The following is a 17,955-nucleotide window of genomic DNA, read 5'->3' as shown; positions in this document are numbered from 1 at the left end:
GCTATTAAATTCTTCAGCAAATGGGACAAACCTACCAAGTTTTTATCAATTTACATCCTGATCTCATGTGTAATTACCACCACAGAAAGGAATCTAAAAAATAATTAAACCTTTTTTCCAGACTGTCCTAAACCTACCACAGTCAAATCAATGATTGATTTTATTCCATATAAAAGTTTTACAAAAGATGCACTTGATATTTCTGTGTTATATCATAACTATTATTTACATTAAACTGTAAAAACTTGTTTGAAGTATACATAGAAATGAAAATAAAAAATGAAAATTATTGCCCAAATTGAATAGAAAGGATTAATTTTCTAATCTCTAATTTCAACTTTGCTTTGTCCAAGTCCGACCAATTTTTAGTTTCTTGGGCAACGCTGAGAAAGAACAGCTGATGGGCATCTACTGAACCTGAGGAAAAAACAATGAATAAAATTTATCATAGAAGCAAAATTTCTTATTTATCAGTTTATTAACTTGTAAAAAAAAGTAATTCGTAAGCTGGCACAAGGTGTATGAAACAGATCACCCGTGTTATAACGATAAAGTAAGTTACATTTATTAATTGATCCTGCTTTATCTTACTTGGTGTAGTAGTTGTGGTTGTATTCATGAGAGAAGATATTTCTTCTTCCATTTCATCTTGAAAAGTTTGTGTTTTATCAGGTCGACCATGCAACGTGATGGTGCTTGGGATAATTCCACATGTCACTACATCTGTTGTGGTATTGGAACAAGAAGAAAGTCCACAAGTAACCATGTTGCCCTGAGTTGACATGCTACACATAGTTGACACGCCGCCTATAGTTGACACGCCACCCACAGTTGACATTCCACTGATATTTTGTATCAAGAACTCATTCTCCAAGACATCGCTATCACTTGTATCTTCTTTCAAGTTGCTGAGACCAGGGGCTACAATTGCCTGAAATAAAAGGAAATAAATATACAAATATTTCACATCAATTTCACACTATACATCTGTGTTGTGTTTTCATACACCATTGTGCTTCACACACAAGCACACAATACAGTGAATACACAATGGCTATCTAAGGTACCATAGTTTGGAAGCAACATTACTAAATTCCCATTTAAGAGCAGAATTAAACTTAAATAGAACATGTGTGTTACAGTGAATGTCGTTGCCTATATCGTGCTAAATAAGTTACATTCATAGACTTATTCAGTATTGTTGACTTGAAAATCTTACTATTTGTCGATGCGGTTGTGCTGTCATTAAGCGATGCATGATGTCATAATAAGGCCACATGCCCAATACAGCTTCACCCTCTTCTCCACCATTCGATATTCTCTTTGTATGTTCTATGTAAGATTCCTTTAACTTTTTCCATTTGTTTCGCAATTGAGCTCTGTTAGTTGTATTTTATACAAAATCATTTGTTAACACGCAGAACATATGCAAAATCTATGATTTATTTATGGTAAGTCCTAATTGATGCAATCTGCCACTATTCTGCAAACTTTTAAATTGAAATAATACACCCCATTATAAACGTTACTTATTAATAAAAAAGTTATTTTACAATTAACACCAGTAACAGTAAGCCTATTGAATTTAACTTTCCGTTACCTTGAGAAGTTGTAACCCTTTACTTTCATTTGTTTATAAATAACCTTAAAGGAAATATTTCTTTTCTCGTTCTTTTTCACAGCCAAACACATCTCCACCAGCGAAAGAAGACAAGTTGTATTTTCTGGGGTCCATTTTGCTCGGTTTTCCACAGTGTTAACTTGTTGTTCCATTCAGCTCTTACTAGATACGGTATCGATCTTGTAGTTATTTAACGTCTTTTTCGGTAGGTTTATGGTTCCCACTTTAACTTACAGTTTCCGACTTTAACGCACCCGGCCATACGGGATCATAGAAACCTTATATATTCAAGAAGGCAGGTCATCAACTCGAAATATTTAGCGACCGCAAAAAGGTGTGTAATCTGAATTTCTAGTTAAAAAAATCTTGTGTGGTGCTAAATGTTAAAATTTTATTATGTGAAAGTATGCTGTGCCTGAAGTCAAGAATTTTCCCTTAATGTAAAAATGTTGTTAATATAAAAAGTATGTCGTGCTGAAAGTTAAGATTATTTTCGTGTAACAGTGTGTCTCGTGATAAATGTTAAAATTTTATTACTTTGAAAGTATTTGTCGTGCTAAAAGTTAATAACTTTTCGTGTGACAGTGTGTCTCGTGCTAAATGTTAAAATTGTATGACTTTGAAAGTATTTGTCGTGCTAAAAGTTAATAACTTTTCGTGTGACAGTGTGTCTCGTGCTAAATGTTAAAATTGTATGACTTTGAAAGTATTTGTCGTGCTAAAAGTTAATAATTTTTCGTGTGACAGTGTGTCTCGTGCTAAATGTTAAAATTGTATGACTTTGAAATAATAATCTTGCTAAAAATTAATAATTTTTTCGTGTGATAGGGTGTGTCGTGCTAAATGATAAAATTTTATTATTTCGAAAATATATGTTGTGCTAAAAGTTAATATTTTTTTCGTGTGACAGGGTGTGTCGTGCTAAATGTTAAAATTTTAATACTTTGAAATAATAATTGTGCAAAAAGTTAATAATTTTTTTCGGGTGACAGGGTGTGTCGTGCTAAATGTTAAAATTTTATTATTTTGAAAGTATATGTTGTGCTAAAATTTAATATTTTTTTCGTGTGACAGGGTGTGTCGTGCTAAATGTTAAAATTTTATTACTTTGAAATGATAATCTTGCTAAAAATTATTAATTTTTCGTGTGAAAGGGTGTGTCGTGCTAAATGTTAAAATTTTATTACTTTGAAAGTATTTGTCGTGCTAAAAGTTAATCATTTTTTCGAGTGACAGGGTGTGTCGTGCTAAATGTTAAAATTTTATTACTTTGAAAGTATTTGTCGTGCTAAAAGTTAATACATTTTTGGTGTGACAGGGTGTGTCGTGCTAAATGTTAAAATTTTATTACTTTGAAAGTATTTGTCGTGATAAATGTTAAAATTTTATTACTTTGAAATAATAATTGTGCTAAAAGTTAATAATTTTTTCGTGTGACCGGGTGTGTCGTGCTAAATATTAAAATTTTATTACTTTGAAAGTATTTGTCGTGCTAAAAGTTAATACATTTTTGGTGTGACAGGGTGTGTCGTGCTAAATGTTAAAATTTTATTACTTTGAAAGTATTTGTCGTGCTAAATGTTAAAATTTTATCACTTTGAAATAATAATTGTGCTAAAAGTTAATAATTTTTTCGTGTGACCGGGCGTGTCGTGCTAAATGTTAAAATTATATTACTTTGAAAGTATTTTTCGTGCTAAAAGTTAATAATTTTTTCGAGTGACAGGGTGTGTCGTGCTAAATGTTAAAATTTTATTACTTTGAAATAATAATTGTGCTAAAAGTTAATATTTTTTTCGTGTGACAGGGTGTGTCGTGCTAAATATTAAAATTTTATTACTTTGAAAGTATTTGTCGTGCTAAAAGTTAATAACTTTTTCGTGTGACAGAGTGTGTCGTGCTAAATGTTAAAATTTTATTATTTTGAAAGTATTTGTCGTGCTAAAAGTTAATACATTTTTGGTGTGACAGGGTGTGTCGTGCTAAATGTTAAAATTTCATTACTTTGAAAGTATTTGTCGTGCTAAATGTTAAAATTTTATTACTTTGAAATAATAATTGTGCTAAAAGTTAATAATTTTTTCGTGTGACCGGGTGTGTCGTGCTAAATATTAAAATTTTATTAATTTGAAAGTATTTGTCGTGCTAAAAGTTAATACATTTTTGGTGTGACAGGGTGTGTCGTGCTAAATGTTAAAATTTTATTACTTTGAAAGTATTTGTCGTGCTAAATGTTAAAATTTTATTACTTTGAAATAATAATTATGCTAAAAGTTAATATTTTTTTCGTGTGACAGGGTGTGTCGTGCTAAATATTAAAATTTTATTACTTTGAAAGTATTTGTCGTGCTAAAAGTTAATAATTTTTTCGAGTGACAGGGTGTGTCGTGCTAAATGTTAAAATTTTATTACTTTGAAATAATAATTGTGCTAAAAGTTAATAATTTTTTCGTGTGACAGGGTGTGTCGTGCAAAATATTAAAATTTTATTACTTTGAAATGATAATCTTGCTAAAAATTAATAATTTCTTCGTGTGACAGGGTGTGTTGTGCTAAATGTTAAAATTTTATTATTTTGAAAGTATTTGTCGTGCTAAAAGTTAATAACTTTTTCGTGTGACAGGGTGTGTCGTGCTAAATATTAAAATTTTATTATTTTGAAAGTATATGTTGTGCTAAAATTTAATATTTTTTTGTGTGACAGGGTGTGTCGTGCTAAATGTAAACATTTTAATACTTTGAAATAATAATTATGCTAAAAATTAATAATTTTTTCGTGTGAAAGGGTGTGTCGTGCTATATGTTAAAATTATATTATTTTGAAAGTATATGTTGTGCTAAAAATTAATAATTTTTTCGTGTGACAGGGTGTGTCGTGCTAAATGTTAAAATTATATTATTTTGAAAGTATATGTTGTGCTAAAAATTAATAATTTTTTCGTGTGAAAGGGTGTGTCGTGCTATATGTTAAAATTATATTATTTTGAAAGTATATGTTGTGCTAAAAGTTATTAAATTTTTCGTGTGACAGGGTGTGTCGTGCGAAATGTAAAAATTTTATTACTTTGAAATGATAATCGCGCTAAAAATTAATAATTTTTTCGTGTGAAAGGGTGTGTCGTGCTATATGTTAAATTATATTATTTTGAAAGTATATGTTGTGCTAAAAATAAATAATTTTTTCGTGTGACAGGGTGTGTCGTGCTAAATGTTAAAATTATATTTTTTTGAAAGTATATGTCGTGTTAAAAGTTAATAATTTTTTCGTGTGACAGGGTGTGTCGTGCTAAATGTTAAAATTATATTTTTTTGAAAGTATTTGTCGTGCTAAAAGTTAATAAATTTTTCGTGTGACAGGGTGTGTCGTGCGAAATGTAAAAATTTTAATACTTTGAAAGTATATGTTGTGCTAAAATTTAATATTTTTTTTGTGTGACAGGGTGTGTCGTGCGAAATGTAAAAATTTTAAAACTTTAAAATAATAATTGTGCTAAAAGTTAATATTTTTTTGGTGTGACAGGGTGTGTCGTGCAAAATATTAAAATTTTATTACTTTAAAATAATAATCGCGCTAAAAATTAATATTTTTTCGTGTGAAAGGGTGTGTCGTGCTAAATGTTAAAATTATATTATTTTGAAAGTATATGTTGTGCTAAAAGTTAATAAATTTTTCGTGTGACGGGGTGTGTCGTGCGAAATGTAAAAATTTTATTACTTTGAAATGATAATCGCGCTAAAAATTAATAATTTTTTCGTGTGAAAGGGTGGGTCGTGCTATATGTTAAAATTATATTATTTTGAAAGTATATGTTGTGCTAAAAATTAATAATTTTTTCGTGTGACAGGGTGTGTCGTGCTAAATGTTAAAATTTTATTACTTTGAAATAATAATTGTGCTAAAAGTTAATAATTTTTTCGTGTGACAGGGTGTGTTGTGCTAAATGTTAAAATTTTATTATTTTGAAAGTATTTGTCGTGCTAAAAGTTAATAACTTTTTCGTGTGACAGGGTGTGTCGTGCTAAATGTTAAAAATTTATTACTTTGAAAGTATTTGTCGTGCTAAAAGTTAATAACTTTTTCGTGTGACAGGGTGTGTCGTGCTAAATGTTAAAATTTTATGACTTTGAAAGTATATGTCGTGTTAAAAGTTAATAATTTTTTCGTGTGACAGGGTGTGTCGTGCTAAATGTTAAAATTATATTTTTTGAAAGTATTTGTCGTGCTAAAAGTTAATAAATTTTTCGTGTGACAGGGTGTGTCGTGCGAAATGTAAAAATTTTAATATTTGAAAGTATATGTTGTGCTAAAATTTAATATTTTTTTTGTGTGACAGGGTGTGTCGTGCTAAATGTAAAAATTTTAAAACTTTAAAATAATAATTGTGCTAAAAGTTAATATTTTTTTGGTGTGACAGGGTGTGTCGTGCTAAATGTTAACATTTTAATACTTTGAAATAATAATTATGCTAAAAATTAATAATTTTTTCGTGTGAAAGGGTGTGTCGTGCTATATGTTAAAATTATATTATTTTGAAAGTATATGTTGTGCTAAAAATTAATAATTTTTTCGTGTGACAGGGTGTGTCGTGCTAAATGTTAAAATTATATTATTTTGAAAGTATATGTTGTGCTAAAAATTAATAATTTTTTCGTGTAAAAGGGTGTGTCGTGCTATATGTTGAAATTATATTATTTTGAAAGTATATGTTGTGCTAAAAGTTAATAAATTTTTCGTGTGACAGGGTGTGTCGTGCGAAATGTAAAAATTTTATTACTTTGAAATAATAATCGCGCTAAAAATTAATAATTTTTTCGTGTGAAAGGGTGTGTCGTGCTATATGTTAAAATTATATTATTTTGAAAGTATATGTTGTGCTAAAAATTAATAATTTTTTCGTGTGACAGGGTGTGTCGTGCTAAATGTTAAAATTATATTTTTTTCAAAGTATATGTCGTGTTAAAAGTTAATAAATTTTTCGTGTGACAGGGTGTGTCGTGCGAAATGTAAAAATTTTAATACTTTGGAAGTATATGTTGTGCTAAATGTTAAAATTTTATTACTTTAAAATAATAATCGTGCTAAAAATTAATATTTTTTCGTGTGACATGGTGTGTCGTGCGAAATGTAAAAATTTTAATACTTTGAAAGTATATGTTGTGCTAAAATTTAATATTTTTTTTGTGTGACATGGTGTGTCGTGCGAAATGTAAAAATTTTAATACTTTGAAAGTATATGTTGTGCTAAAATTTAATATTTTTTTCGTGTGACAGGGTGTGTCGTGCGAAATGTAAAAATTTTAAAACTTTAAAATAATAATTGTGCTAAAAGTTAATATTTTTTTGGTGTGACAGGGTGTGTCGTGCTAAATGTTAAAATTATATTATTTTGAAAGTATATGTTGTGCTAAAAGTTAATAAATTTTTCGTGTGACGGGGTGTGTCGTGCGAAATGTAAAAATTTTATTACTTTGAAATAATAATTATGCTAAAAGTTAATAATTTTTTCGTGTGACGGGGTGTGTCGTGCGAAATGTAAAAATTTTATTACTTTGAAATAATAATTATGCTAAAAGTTAATAATTTTTTCGTGTGAAAGGGTGTGTCGTGCTATATGTTAAAATTATATTATTTTGAAAGTATATGTTGTGCTAAAAATTAAAATTTTTTTCGTGTGACAGGGTGTGTCGTGCTAAATGTTAAAATTTTATTACTTTGAAATAATAATTATGCTAAAAGTTAATAATTTCTTCGTGTGACAGGGTGTGTCGTGCTAAATGTTAAAATTTTATTATTTTGAAAATATATGTTGTGCAAAAAGTTAATAATTTTTTTCGTGTGACAGGGTGTGTCGTGCTAAATGTTAAAATTTTATTATTTTGAAAGTATATGTTGTGCTAAAATTTAATATTTTTTTGTGTGACAGGGTGTGTCGTGCTAAATGTAAAAATTTTAATACTTTGAAAGTATATGTTGTGCTAAAATTTAATATTTTTTTTGTGTGACATGGTGTGTCGTGCGAAATGTAAAAATTTTAATACTTTGAAAGTATATGTTGTGCTAAAATTTAATATTTTTTTCGTGTGACAGGGTGTGTCGTGCGAAATGTAAAAATTTTAAAACTTTAAAATAATAATTGTGCTAAAAGTTAATATTTTTTTGGTGTGACAGGGTGTGTCGTGCTAAATGTTAAAATTATATTATTTTGAAAGTATATGTTGTGCTAAAAGTTAATAAATTTTTCGTGTGACGGGGTGTGTCGTGCGAACTGTAAAAATTTTATTACTTTGAAATAATAATTATGCTAAAAGTTAATAATTTTTTCGTGTGAAAGGGTGTGTCGTGCTATATGTTAAAATTATATTATTTTGAAAGTATATGTTGTGCTAAAAATTAAAATTTTTTTCGTGTGACAGGGTGTGTCGTGCTAAATGTTAAAATTTTATTACTTTGAAATAATAATTATGCTAAAAGTTAATAATTTCTTCGTGTGACAGGGTGTGTCGTGCTAAATGTTAAAATTTTATTATTTTGAAAATATATGTTGTGCAAAAAGTTAATAATTTTTTTCGTGTGACAGGGTGTGTCGTGCTAAATATTAAAATTTTATTATTTTGAAAGTATATGTTGTGCTAAAATTTAATATTTTTTTGTGTGACAGGGTGTGTCGTGCTAAATGTTAAAATTTTAAAACTTTAAAATAATAATTGTGCTAAAAGTTAATATTTTTTTCGTGTGACAGGGTGTGTCGTGCTAAAAGTTAATATTTTTTTCGTGTGACAGGATGTGTCGTGCTAAATGTTAACATCTTAATACTTTGAAATAATAATTATGCTAAAAATTAATAATTTTTTCGTATGACATGGTGTGTCGTACTAAATTAAAATTTTATTACTTTGAAAGTATTTGTCGTGCTAAAAGTTAATATTTTATTACTTTGAAATGATAATTGTGCTAAAAGTTAATACATTTTTCGTGTGACAGGTTGTGTCGTGGTAAATGTTAAAATTTTATTACTTTGAAATTATTTGTCGTGCTAAAAGTTAATATTTTTTTCGTGTGACAGAGTGTGTCGTGCTAAATGTTAAAATTTTATTACTTTGAAATGATAATTGTGCTAAAAGTTAATAAATTTTTCGTGTGACAGGTTGTATCGTGCTAAATGTTAAAATTTTATTACTTTGAAAGTATTTGTCGTGCTAAAAGTTAATAAATTTTTCGTGTGACAGGGTGTGTCGTGCTAAATGTTAAAATTTTATTACTTTAAAAGTATTTGTCGTGCTAAAATTTAATAATTTTTTCGAGTGACAGTGTGTGTCGTGCTAAATGTTAAAATGTTATTACTTTGAAATAATAATTGTGCTAAAACTTAATAATTCTTTCGTGTGACAGGGTGTGTCGTGCTAAATATCAAAATTTTATTACTTTGAAAGTATTTGTCGTGCTAAAAGTTAATAAATTTTTCGTGTGACAGGGTGTGTTGTGCTAAATATTAAAATTTTATTACTTTGAAATAATAATTGTGCTAAAAATTAATAATTTCTTCGTGTAAAAGAGTGTGTTGTGCTAAATATTAAAATTTTATTACTTTGAAATAATAATCGCGCTAAAAGTTAATAAATTTTTCGTGTGACAGGGTGTGTCGTGCTAAATGTTAAAATTTTATTACTTTGAAAGTATTTGTCGTGCTAAAAGTTAATAAATTTTTCGTGTGACAGGGTGTGTCGTGCTAAATGTTAAAATTTTATTACTTTGAAATAATAATTGTGCTAAAAGTTAATAATTTTTTTGGTGTGACAGAGTGTGTCGTGCTAAATGTTAAAATTTTATTACTTTGAAAGTATTTGTCGTGCTAAAAGTTAATAAATTTTTCGTGTGACAGGGTGTGTCGTGCTAAATGTTAAAATTTTATTACTTTGAAATAATAATCGCGCTAAAAGTTAATAAATTTTTCGTGTGACAGGGTGTGTCGTGCTAAATGTTAAAATTTTATTACTTTGAAAGTATTTGTCGTGCTAAAAGTTAATAAATTTTTCGTGTGACAGGGTGTGTCGTGCTAAATGTTAAAATTTTATTACTTTGAAATAATAATTGTGCTAAAAGTTAATAATTTTTTTGGTGTGACAGAGTGTGTCGTGCTAAATGTTAAAATTTTATTACTTTGAAAGTATTTGTCGTGCTAAAAGTTAATAAATTTTTCGTGTGACAGGGTGTGTCGTGCTAAATGTTAAAATTTTATTACTTTGAAATAATAATCGCGCTAAAAGTTAATAATTTTTTCATGTGACAGGGTGTGTCGTGCTAAATGTTAAACTTTATTTTTTTGAAAGTATATGTTGTGCAAAAAGTTAATAATATTTTTCGTGTGACAGGGTGTGTCGTGCAAAATATTAATATTTTATTACTTTGAAATAATAATCGCGCTAAAAGTTAATAAATTTTTCGTGTGACAGGGTGTGTCGTGCTAAATGTTAAAATTTTATTACTTTGAAATAATAATCGCGCTAAAAGTTAATAAATTTTTCGTGTGACAGGGTGTGTCGTGCTAAATGTTAATAATTTTTTCATGTGACAGGGTGTGTCGTGCTAAATGTTAAACTTTATTTTTTTGAAAGTATTTGTCGTGCTAAAAGTTAATAATTTTTTCATGTGACAGGGTGTGTCGTGCTAAATGTTAAACTTTATTTTTTTGAAAGTATTTGTCGTGCTAAAAGTTAATAATTTTTTTGTGTGACAGGGTGTGTCGTGCTAAATGTTAAAATTTTAATACTTTGAAAGTATATGTTGTGCTAAAATTTAATATTTTTTTTGTGTGACAGGGTGTGTCGTGCTAAATGTAAAAATTTTAAAACTTTAAAATAATAATTGTGCTAAAAGTTAATATTTTTTTGGTGTGACAGGGTGTGTCGTGCTAAATGTTAAAATTTTAATACTTTGAAATAATAATTATGCTAAAAGTTAATAATTTTTTCGTGTGACAGGGTGTGTCGTGCTAAATGTTAAAATGTTATTACTTTGAAATAATAATTATGCTAAAAGTTAATAATTTTTTCGTGTGACAGGGTGTGTTAAAATTTAATGTTAAATGTTAAAATTTAAATTAATACACACACCCTGTCACACAAGAAAATTCTTAACTTTTAGCACGACAAATACTTTTACAAGAACAAAATTTTAATTTAGTACGACCCACCCTGTCACACGAGAAAATTCTTAACTTTTGGCACGACAAATACTTTCAGATTGACAAAATTTTTAATTTAGAACGACACACCCTGTCACACGAGAAAATTCTTAACTTTTAGCACGACATATTTTCACATTAACAAAATTTTTAGTTTAGCACGACACACCCTGTCACACGAAAAAATCCCTAACTTTTGGCACGACATACTTTTACAAGTAAAAAAATTATCATTTTGCATGACACACCCTGTCACACGGTTCACATTTCCTATTTTTTTCCGTAAACCCTTTTCACATTTCTTTTTTTTTTCGTAAATCACCAAGATATCGCATTTGACAAATTACAGTAAAACAAACTGAAACGTGAAACTTGTTTATTTACAAATCGTGAATATTTCGTTAAAATTTCATTACACACTGACGCAGCTGTCGAGCAATTTAAGAATTTTTACAAATTAACGTTTTTATGACGGTTCGAGTTTTACGTAACCCCTTGCTTTTTAAAAGTCGTATTGCGAAACAATGAATTCTAGATCAATTCTGCTTGTGATGGTACGGCGTCTCCAATCGCTTGCTGTTCTGTCGTAGTCGGTCACTAGTATCTTCATTCTATACACTTGAGGTCCAATGAGTCGACGACGTGTTTTAATGGTGACGTAGTTTCTTCCAGCTTGTTGGACAATTCTGTAAAATTCGTAGAATATAATTGCAAAGACTTATAATAATATACTAAAAACACCTTTTTAATAAAATGTCTATGCAAAACTTTTGTATACTGAACACTAACATTCCACCCCAAAGTAGCTTTATATCACAGAGCATTAAACTTGATTTTCTCCTAAGTGTGCCATCAATACTAATAAAGTTGTGGGTATTTATATATTTAATAGCCACAAAGTTACAAATTTATTAGTTGAATGAATGTGAATGTATATAACTTACTTTATCCTCGCGTGGCCGGAAAATGTTAGTCGTTATAACACGGGTTTAACACCTCGTGCCAGCTTACGAGTTACCATGTATGCTACTTTGTGTAGTTACTAATATGTTAGTTACAAAGTTACAAATTCAATAGTTACCAGTAAGCTAACAGTCGTAGGTTTTTGCTTGTGCATTGCCTACTTTTTACTTCTCACCTGAAGTAACCGCTGCCTTCGGTTACCCTGAACATGTATCTGTGGCCTGACACTCTGTAATAGTTCATTTTGGCGACCTCTCTATTCATAGGATATTTGGAAAACAGAGCGAACCTGCTGTGTGAGATAGACACTGGCTTGTGAGTGTCGGTCTCGTAGTTTTCCACAACGCATGGTCTAAAAAACATAAGGTTACAAATAACTGTTATCATTATTGTTGAAGCTTTCTATAGTTGGGTAGGGGAGATGGAACACCTTTAGCACATAACGTCCAAATATCTTGATCGTGTTTTAAACAATTAACAACTGTCTACGGTAGTCGCGACGATGCGGTTTTTATAATTCTTTGAAGGTTCTTTGTTTACTACCAAATGGGACGAGAAAACAGAATTAAAAGTTGTCCCATCTTCCTCACCCTACTTTATAGTTTGTTTTGAAAAGTAGTAACTGGTAAACGAGCACGAGATCAAAACACCCGCGTTGTATCGACTGTCGTTGCCACGCCACGCGTGAATAAAAACACGCATACATTTCTTATACTTAACAGACCACAAAATTATACTTAACAGACCACAAACACTAACCCGAATTCGTTTCCAGTTGTATTTTTCCTCAAATAGCCCTCCTCGCATTCCTGCGGCACATTACATTCATGCGATCCAAAAGTATTCAAGCATTTTTCTCCGGTCCGACAAGTTTCCTCATCCAAACACTCGTTGATGTCTATGGCATACGATTGTCAATATTGTTGTAAAACAACACTGAATCAATTAACATATAGTAGGGTGGGGAAAGACGGGACATCTTTAGCACATATTATACAAATATCCTGATCGAGTTTCAAACAATTAGCAACAGTGTTTGGGAGTCGTAAGTATACGGTTTATAATTCTCTGAATGTATTTTGTTTTCCATCAAATAGGACGAGAAAATAGAATAAAAATGTGTCACATCCTCCTTTATCCTACTACAACTTAATTTTAATTATATCTTCAAAATAACGAAGATCGTGCTATTTAAAGAAGGGAGTGAAAGGAATCAACAACAATCGTTGTAATGCTACATGACTTTGATAAAAATTTAAAACTATCTTTCGTTGTGGTGCAGCTATAGTGGTACCAAAATATTAATTAACGAACTATGGGATAAATGCAAGGGCGTGTATAGTTTACGCTTAAAATAACAAATATTCTTGGCGTATACAGAAGGCTTGTAAATGAATGAAAACTTTTTATCCTCGCATGGCGGGGCAACGACAGCCATTATAACACGGATCTTCTGTTTCAAACACCTCGTGCCAGCTTACGAGTTACCATATGTATGTAACCTATTTATCTTCAGGTGGCAGGGCAACAACAGCAACTACAACACCTATGTTCTCTTTCAAACACCTAGTGTCCGCTTATATAACCCAGTCATAGCGGCACTAATACATTCATACCTTGACAGTATTTACCGCCTGGCTCAGTCTTGTTGTAACCTTGAGGACACACACAGTCGTAACCCCCAAGGGTGTTTCTGCACTCGTTCTGGCATACGTGGTAACTGCCAGCACATTCGTCATTATCTGAGAAAAACACACGAGGGTAATAAATACTTTTTCATTCCTGTTCTTATGACATAACGTTGCGAAATAACTTACTAAATATTTACAAAAAAACTACAAAATATGAGGGAGGACGGGACACCTTTTACCTCTATTTTCTCGCCCCGTTTAGTAGTAAACAAAGAACCTTCAAGAAATTATAAAACTACATGCTCATGACTCCCATTGGCCGTTAGTAATTGTTTAAGACACGATCAGGATATTTAGATATTATGTGCTAAAGGTGTCCCGTCTTCCCTCACCCTACTATACATAGGGGGAAACCATGTAACCAATATGGTTCTTTTATTCACTCCTATATTATTGTCTACTATATTTCTTAGTTTCTTCTAATAACGTCATTCAAAGAAGGGAATTAGAAACAAAACGACAATCTATAAACATGCTACGGTAAACTACATAAAAGTGACAAATAAAGACTGTGGGACCAGGAATATACTGGTAATTCTTACCAACACATGTTCCGTCCGCCATAACACTGTATCCATCATCACATGTACATCTGTAACTTCCATGTGTGTTCAAGCAATCGTACTCGCAGTGGTTAAGGTCGACGTTTTCACATTCGTTGATGTCTAAAAGAAAGAATGGATTTGTATGATTTAAGCGACTCACACCTATTGTATTCTATGTGGGTGAGGCAGTGTTGCACACCATGGGTTCTAGGATTTAGGCCAGGACCCCACACCAAGTACAGCCTATAACCATTACATGGAGTTTAACCTGCGTATACTACATTTCAATTTTAAAAGTGTCAAATTTTCGCGGTAACAATTCAAAAAACTATAGATTTTAGAATTTCCAAAATTTAATAACAATCGTACAAATGCTTATTTTAAACCAGTACGCAGTAGAATTACCAGACTTTAAAATTTTCTGTCATAAGAAAAAAAAAACGATAATGAATTGTATAGGTGTTATAAATGTGATTAATTATGATGCATTCACTACTGTAAAATATTAGAGGTGATATATATATGTTTTCCTACACCCCATATAGAACTATTACCTTGGCATCTATATTGTGTAGAAGATACGTTGAATCTTTCAAATCCATCTGGGCATCTGTATTGCCCACGTTGCACACATCTGTAAAGAGTTTAGTTGGTTATCATGTATTTATATAGTGGGGTGGGAAAGATGGGACACCTTTAGCACATAATATCCAAGTATCCTGATCGTGTTTTAAACAATTAACAACAGTCTATGGGAGTCGTGGGGATATAGTTTTATAATTATTTGAATGTTCTTTGTTTACTGATAAATGGGACGAGAAAATACAGTTAAAAGGTGTCCCACCTTCCCTCACCCTACTGTGTGTAGATTAATATAGGTGTAATAGCATTTGCAGGTGAAGGCTTTACTATAAAGGTCGCGTTTCTATAATGTATTTTCGTTTAAAATAATTTTAAACCCTCGCTACTGTATGAGACAATAAAGGTATTATTTTTATTACAATGCCCCTTGGGATAATTAAAAATAAAAACTGTTTTCCATTAAACCCAAACAATACTGAACCATTAAGTACATCAACCCAGTTCGGAACACGGAAATACGGCTTCTTGTTTTTAAATATTATGGGCGGGGAAACACTAAATAAGAGATAAAGCTGCGCTCTACCATAGTAAGTTCGATAAACACTTCTAGGTGAGAAATTACCTGTAAGTACGACCGTGTCGCTCGCAGGTTGTTCCGATTGGACAAACATGGAATCTGGTGCCAGGGCATGCAACGTATCTTTCCGGCTGGTCTGTTAAATACATGTAATATTACTAAAACGTTAAATATATAGATAAGCTTTGGTTTATTCGGTAAACACTCCATGTTCACTGTCGAGTTATAACATGGGTGACTTCTTATACACCAGACACACATGATGTATTCATACACCTCATGCTCACTGTCGAGTTACAACATGGGTGTCTTTTTATACACCAGACACAAATGCTGCATTTAAACACACCGTGTTATAACATCGGTGTTTCTTGTAGAAAACACTCGACATGCACCCAAGGCTCACTATTGCAGCTACAAGTTCACACAATGTGTTTATACTTACACACGGTCGATGCAGACCCGAACCCGACTGAGATCCCAGGGGTCTTTCTTCCCCTTGGTATGTAGCCTCGATGCGAGTTGTAACCAATGTAGTTTGTCGACGGTCTGTTGAGGGAAGTTGTGTGAGTCCCGTGAGCTCCCGACCGGCTGGGTGTCCTTGAACTTGAGCTAGAGGTGGCCCTACTGCTACTTGCAGGTCTACTGTGGCTTGTGGAATGGCTGGTGGTGGGACGATGGTTTACTCTGTGTGAGGAGCTTGCTGGTCTCCTTGAAGCTGAATGGCTGGAATGACCTGTAGTGCTGGACGTTCCAGTGCTCGGGCTATGGCCTGTAGAATTTAATACAATCTCACACATATAGCATAATTATCATATAGTAGGGTGGGGGAAGATGGGACACCTTTTTATTCTATTTTCTCGTTCCATTTGGTGATAAACAAAGAACGTCCAAAGAATTATAAAACCGTGTCCTCACGACTACCATAGACCGTTGTTAAATGTTAAAAACAAGATCAGGTTATTTGGATATTATGTGTTAAAGGTGTCCCATCTTCCCCCATCCTACTATATACATAACAAAATTTCTCTTTCTATAGCAAAAGAATAAAGATCCTTTTCTTATAGGGGGCAACACCATATACGAAGGAGTGATCGGGTATCGACAATAAAGATCTGCCCTTCTTTATTTGATCATGTTTTAGAACGATAACCTCGGATTAAAACGTCATGTACTATATCGTGTAGAAACATGCTCAACCCCTGTCGTGGTCGTCCTTACCCGGTATAAATGTTGGCCCGATAACATTACATGCTAACGCATAAAGAGTCTCATACATCGTAACTTGTATTACCTCGGTACAGATAAGTCTACACAGTTTAGAGCTTAATAACATTGGTTTTAACATAAATTTGTGTTTAATTAAGATAACACAAGTTTGGTATTAGACGAGTGCTATTTACTGAACGTCATGTAAACCGCTACTCATCTGGCCTAAAAGTAACCAGAAATGAGGTTTCAGGAACAAATATACTGACATTTTTAGACCCTACTGTTCTATTTTTGCGAATAACATAAACGTATAATACATTTATAGAGTCATAATTAGTTCACTAAACATAATATAAGGTAAATATATAGTAGGGTGGGGGAAACGGGACACATTTAGCACATAATATCCAAACATTCTGATCGTGTTTTAAACAATTAACAACGGTCTATAAGAGTCATGAGAATGCGGTTTTATAACTCTGTGAATGTTCTTTGTTTACCACTAAATGGGACAAGAAAATCGAGTAAAAAGGTGACCCGTCTTTCCCCCCACTATACCATATGATCACAACACAAGCGTGTTCTCACCATGCGAGGATCCCGTGCTAGCGGAAGAACTGCTTGATGTGCTATGTGTGTGTGTATGACCCGGTTCCTCTGCATAGTCGCTATCAATGCTCAACAGGAAAGCGTTCAATCGGTCGATCTCATCTTGTTTCATACGGAGCGTTCGGTCAGTATGAATGTATTTTTTACGTAGCACAGGGTCGATTCTGCCTGTGTATAGTGACAGACTGCTACCCCCGCTTCGTCGCTGCAAATATAGAAACAAGGTTATAAAACGTAATCTGGAAATGACTTACTGGGTTATAATGTTACAATACTCGTAATCATTTGTTTTAAATTGTGATCCAAATATGTATCGGTTATTAGATAAGTGTACGTCTTTCAAACAGTCCGGGCAATAAATTTTTTTCACACCTTTGCAACAGCCGTTATCAGATAATTAATAATATAATCTAATTTCTCAGTAGCAAAAGATAGCGGGTTCGAAGCTCGATGCTGCTACTGGTTGGTGGGATTTTACTAGTAAGATTTACTAAGGAAACTGTAAAGTGTAAGGCTTACTAATATGGTTGTTGGTTATGTGGTTTAAAAACGTTTTCGCCAGCGCGAATTGTTGCGTTATATTTTCTGATAAACTCTTGAAATTCTACAGACGCAACGTCGGAAAAAAATACATTTTAATACCAGTTACCAAAAAGTTTTTTTACAATATGCCTGGTAGCAGAAGTAACATAATATTTACCATTAACTCTTTGATACGGGCGTCCTGTTCTTGCTTCAATACTTGGATACGATCATGGTAAGGACATCCCAACACCATGTGTAACAACACGGTGAATATGCAAAGCAGAATTAGACGGTTCATGCTGAACCTATTTGTCCTTCTGAAATAACAGTTCAAAAAATATGAGAAATTGGAAATAGCTTGTATATATACGCTAACATTCTGTATTTTTCTCTGAAACTCTATAAATGCTTTCAAATTTTAAATCACGAGACAGATTGAACTAAGTTT

The 17,955-nt window shown here is 31.7% G+C and overlaps 2 protein-coding genes across 2 annotated transcripts; both read right to left on the bottom strand.

Annotated features, from left to right (window-relative positions):
- Positions 1–147: 147 nt before the first annotated feature.
- On the bottom strand, positions 148–1,872 carry LOC149728968 (uncharacterized). The gene is made up of 4 exons (XM_089889103.1): positions 1,601–1,872; positions 1,220–1,379; positions 592–931; positions 148–417 (listed from the first exon to the last, which is right to left on the bottom strand). The coding sequence occupies exons 1-4, from the start codon at positions 1,771–1,773 to the stop codon at positions 287–289; spliced, it is 804 nt and encodes a 267-aa protein (XP_089745229.1). The 5' UTR covers positions 1,774–1,872; the 3' UTR covers positions 148–286.
- Positions 1,873–11,162: 9,290 nt separating this feature from the next.
- Positions 11,163–17,854, bottom strand: LOC149728967 (uncharacterized). Its single transcript, XM_089887811.1, has 10 exons — positions 17,683–17,854; positions 16,962–17,187; positions 15,607–15,933; positions 15,207–15,297; positions 14,557–14,636; positions 14,000–14,122; positions 13,383–13,508; positions 12,526–12,664; positions 11,942–12,118; positions 11,163–11,489 (listed from the first exon to the last, which is right to left on the bottom strand). Exons 1-10 carry the CDS (start codon positions 17,803–17,805, stop codon positions 11,306–11,308), a joined length of 1,596 nt encoding a protein of 531 aa, XP_089743937.1. The 5' UTR covers positions 17,806–17,854; the 3' UTR covers positions 11,163–11,305.
- Positions 17,855–17,955: the final 101 nt, after the last annotated feature.

The sequence above is a fragment of the Ciona robusta genome, chromosome 11 (assembly GCF_009617815.1).
Source record: "Ciona robusta chromosome 11, ASM961781v2".
Lineage (NCBI taxonomy): Eukaryota > Metazoa > Chordata > Ascidiacea > Phlebobranchia > Cionidae > Ciona > Ciona robusta.
This window is presented reverse-complemented; position numbering and strand designations above follow the sequence as displayed.

Bases quoted from the DNA above. Each gene is read 5' to 3' on its own strand.
- LOC149728968 (XM_089889103.1), bottom strand. From the start codon at position 1,773: ATGGAACAACAAGTTAACACTGTGGAAAACCGAGCAAAATGGACCCCA. The intron at 932-1,219 runs GTAAGATTTTCA...CTTTTATTTCAG, and splicing joins CACAACCGCATCGACAAATA to GCAATTGTAGCCCCTGGTCT. The intron at 418-591 runs GTAAGATAAAGC...TTTTTTCCTCAG, and splicing joins AACCACAACTACTACACCAA to GTTCAGTAGATGCCCATCAG.
- LOC149728967 (XM_089887811.1), bottom strand. From the start codon at position 17,805: ATGAACCGTCTAATTCTGCTTTGCATATTCACCGTGTTGTTACACATG. The intron at 12,119-12,525 runs GTTAGTGTTTGT...TATGTTTTTTAG, and splicing joins ACAACTGGAAACGAATTCGG to ACCATGCGTTGTGGAAAACT. The intron at 11,490-11,941 runs GTGAGAAGTAAA...CGAATTTTACAG, and splicing joins GAAGGCAGCGGTTACTTCAG to AATTGTCCAACAAGCTGGAA.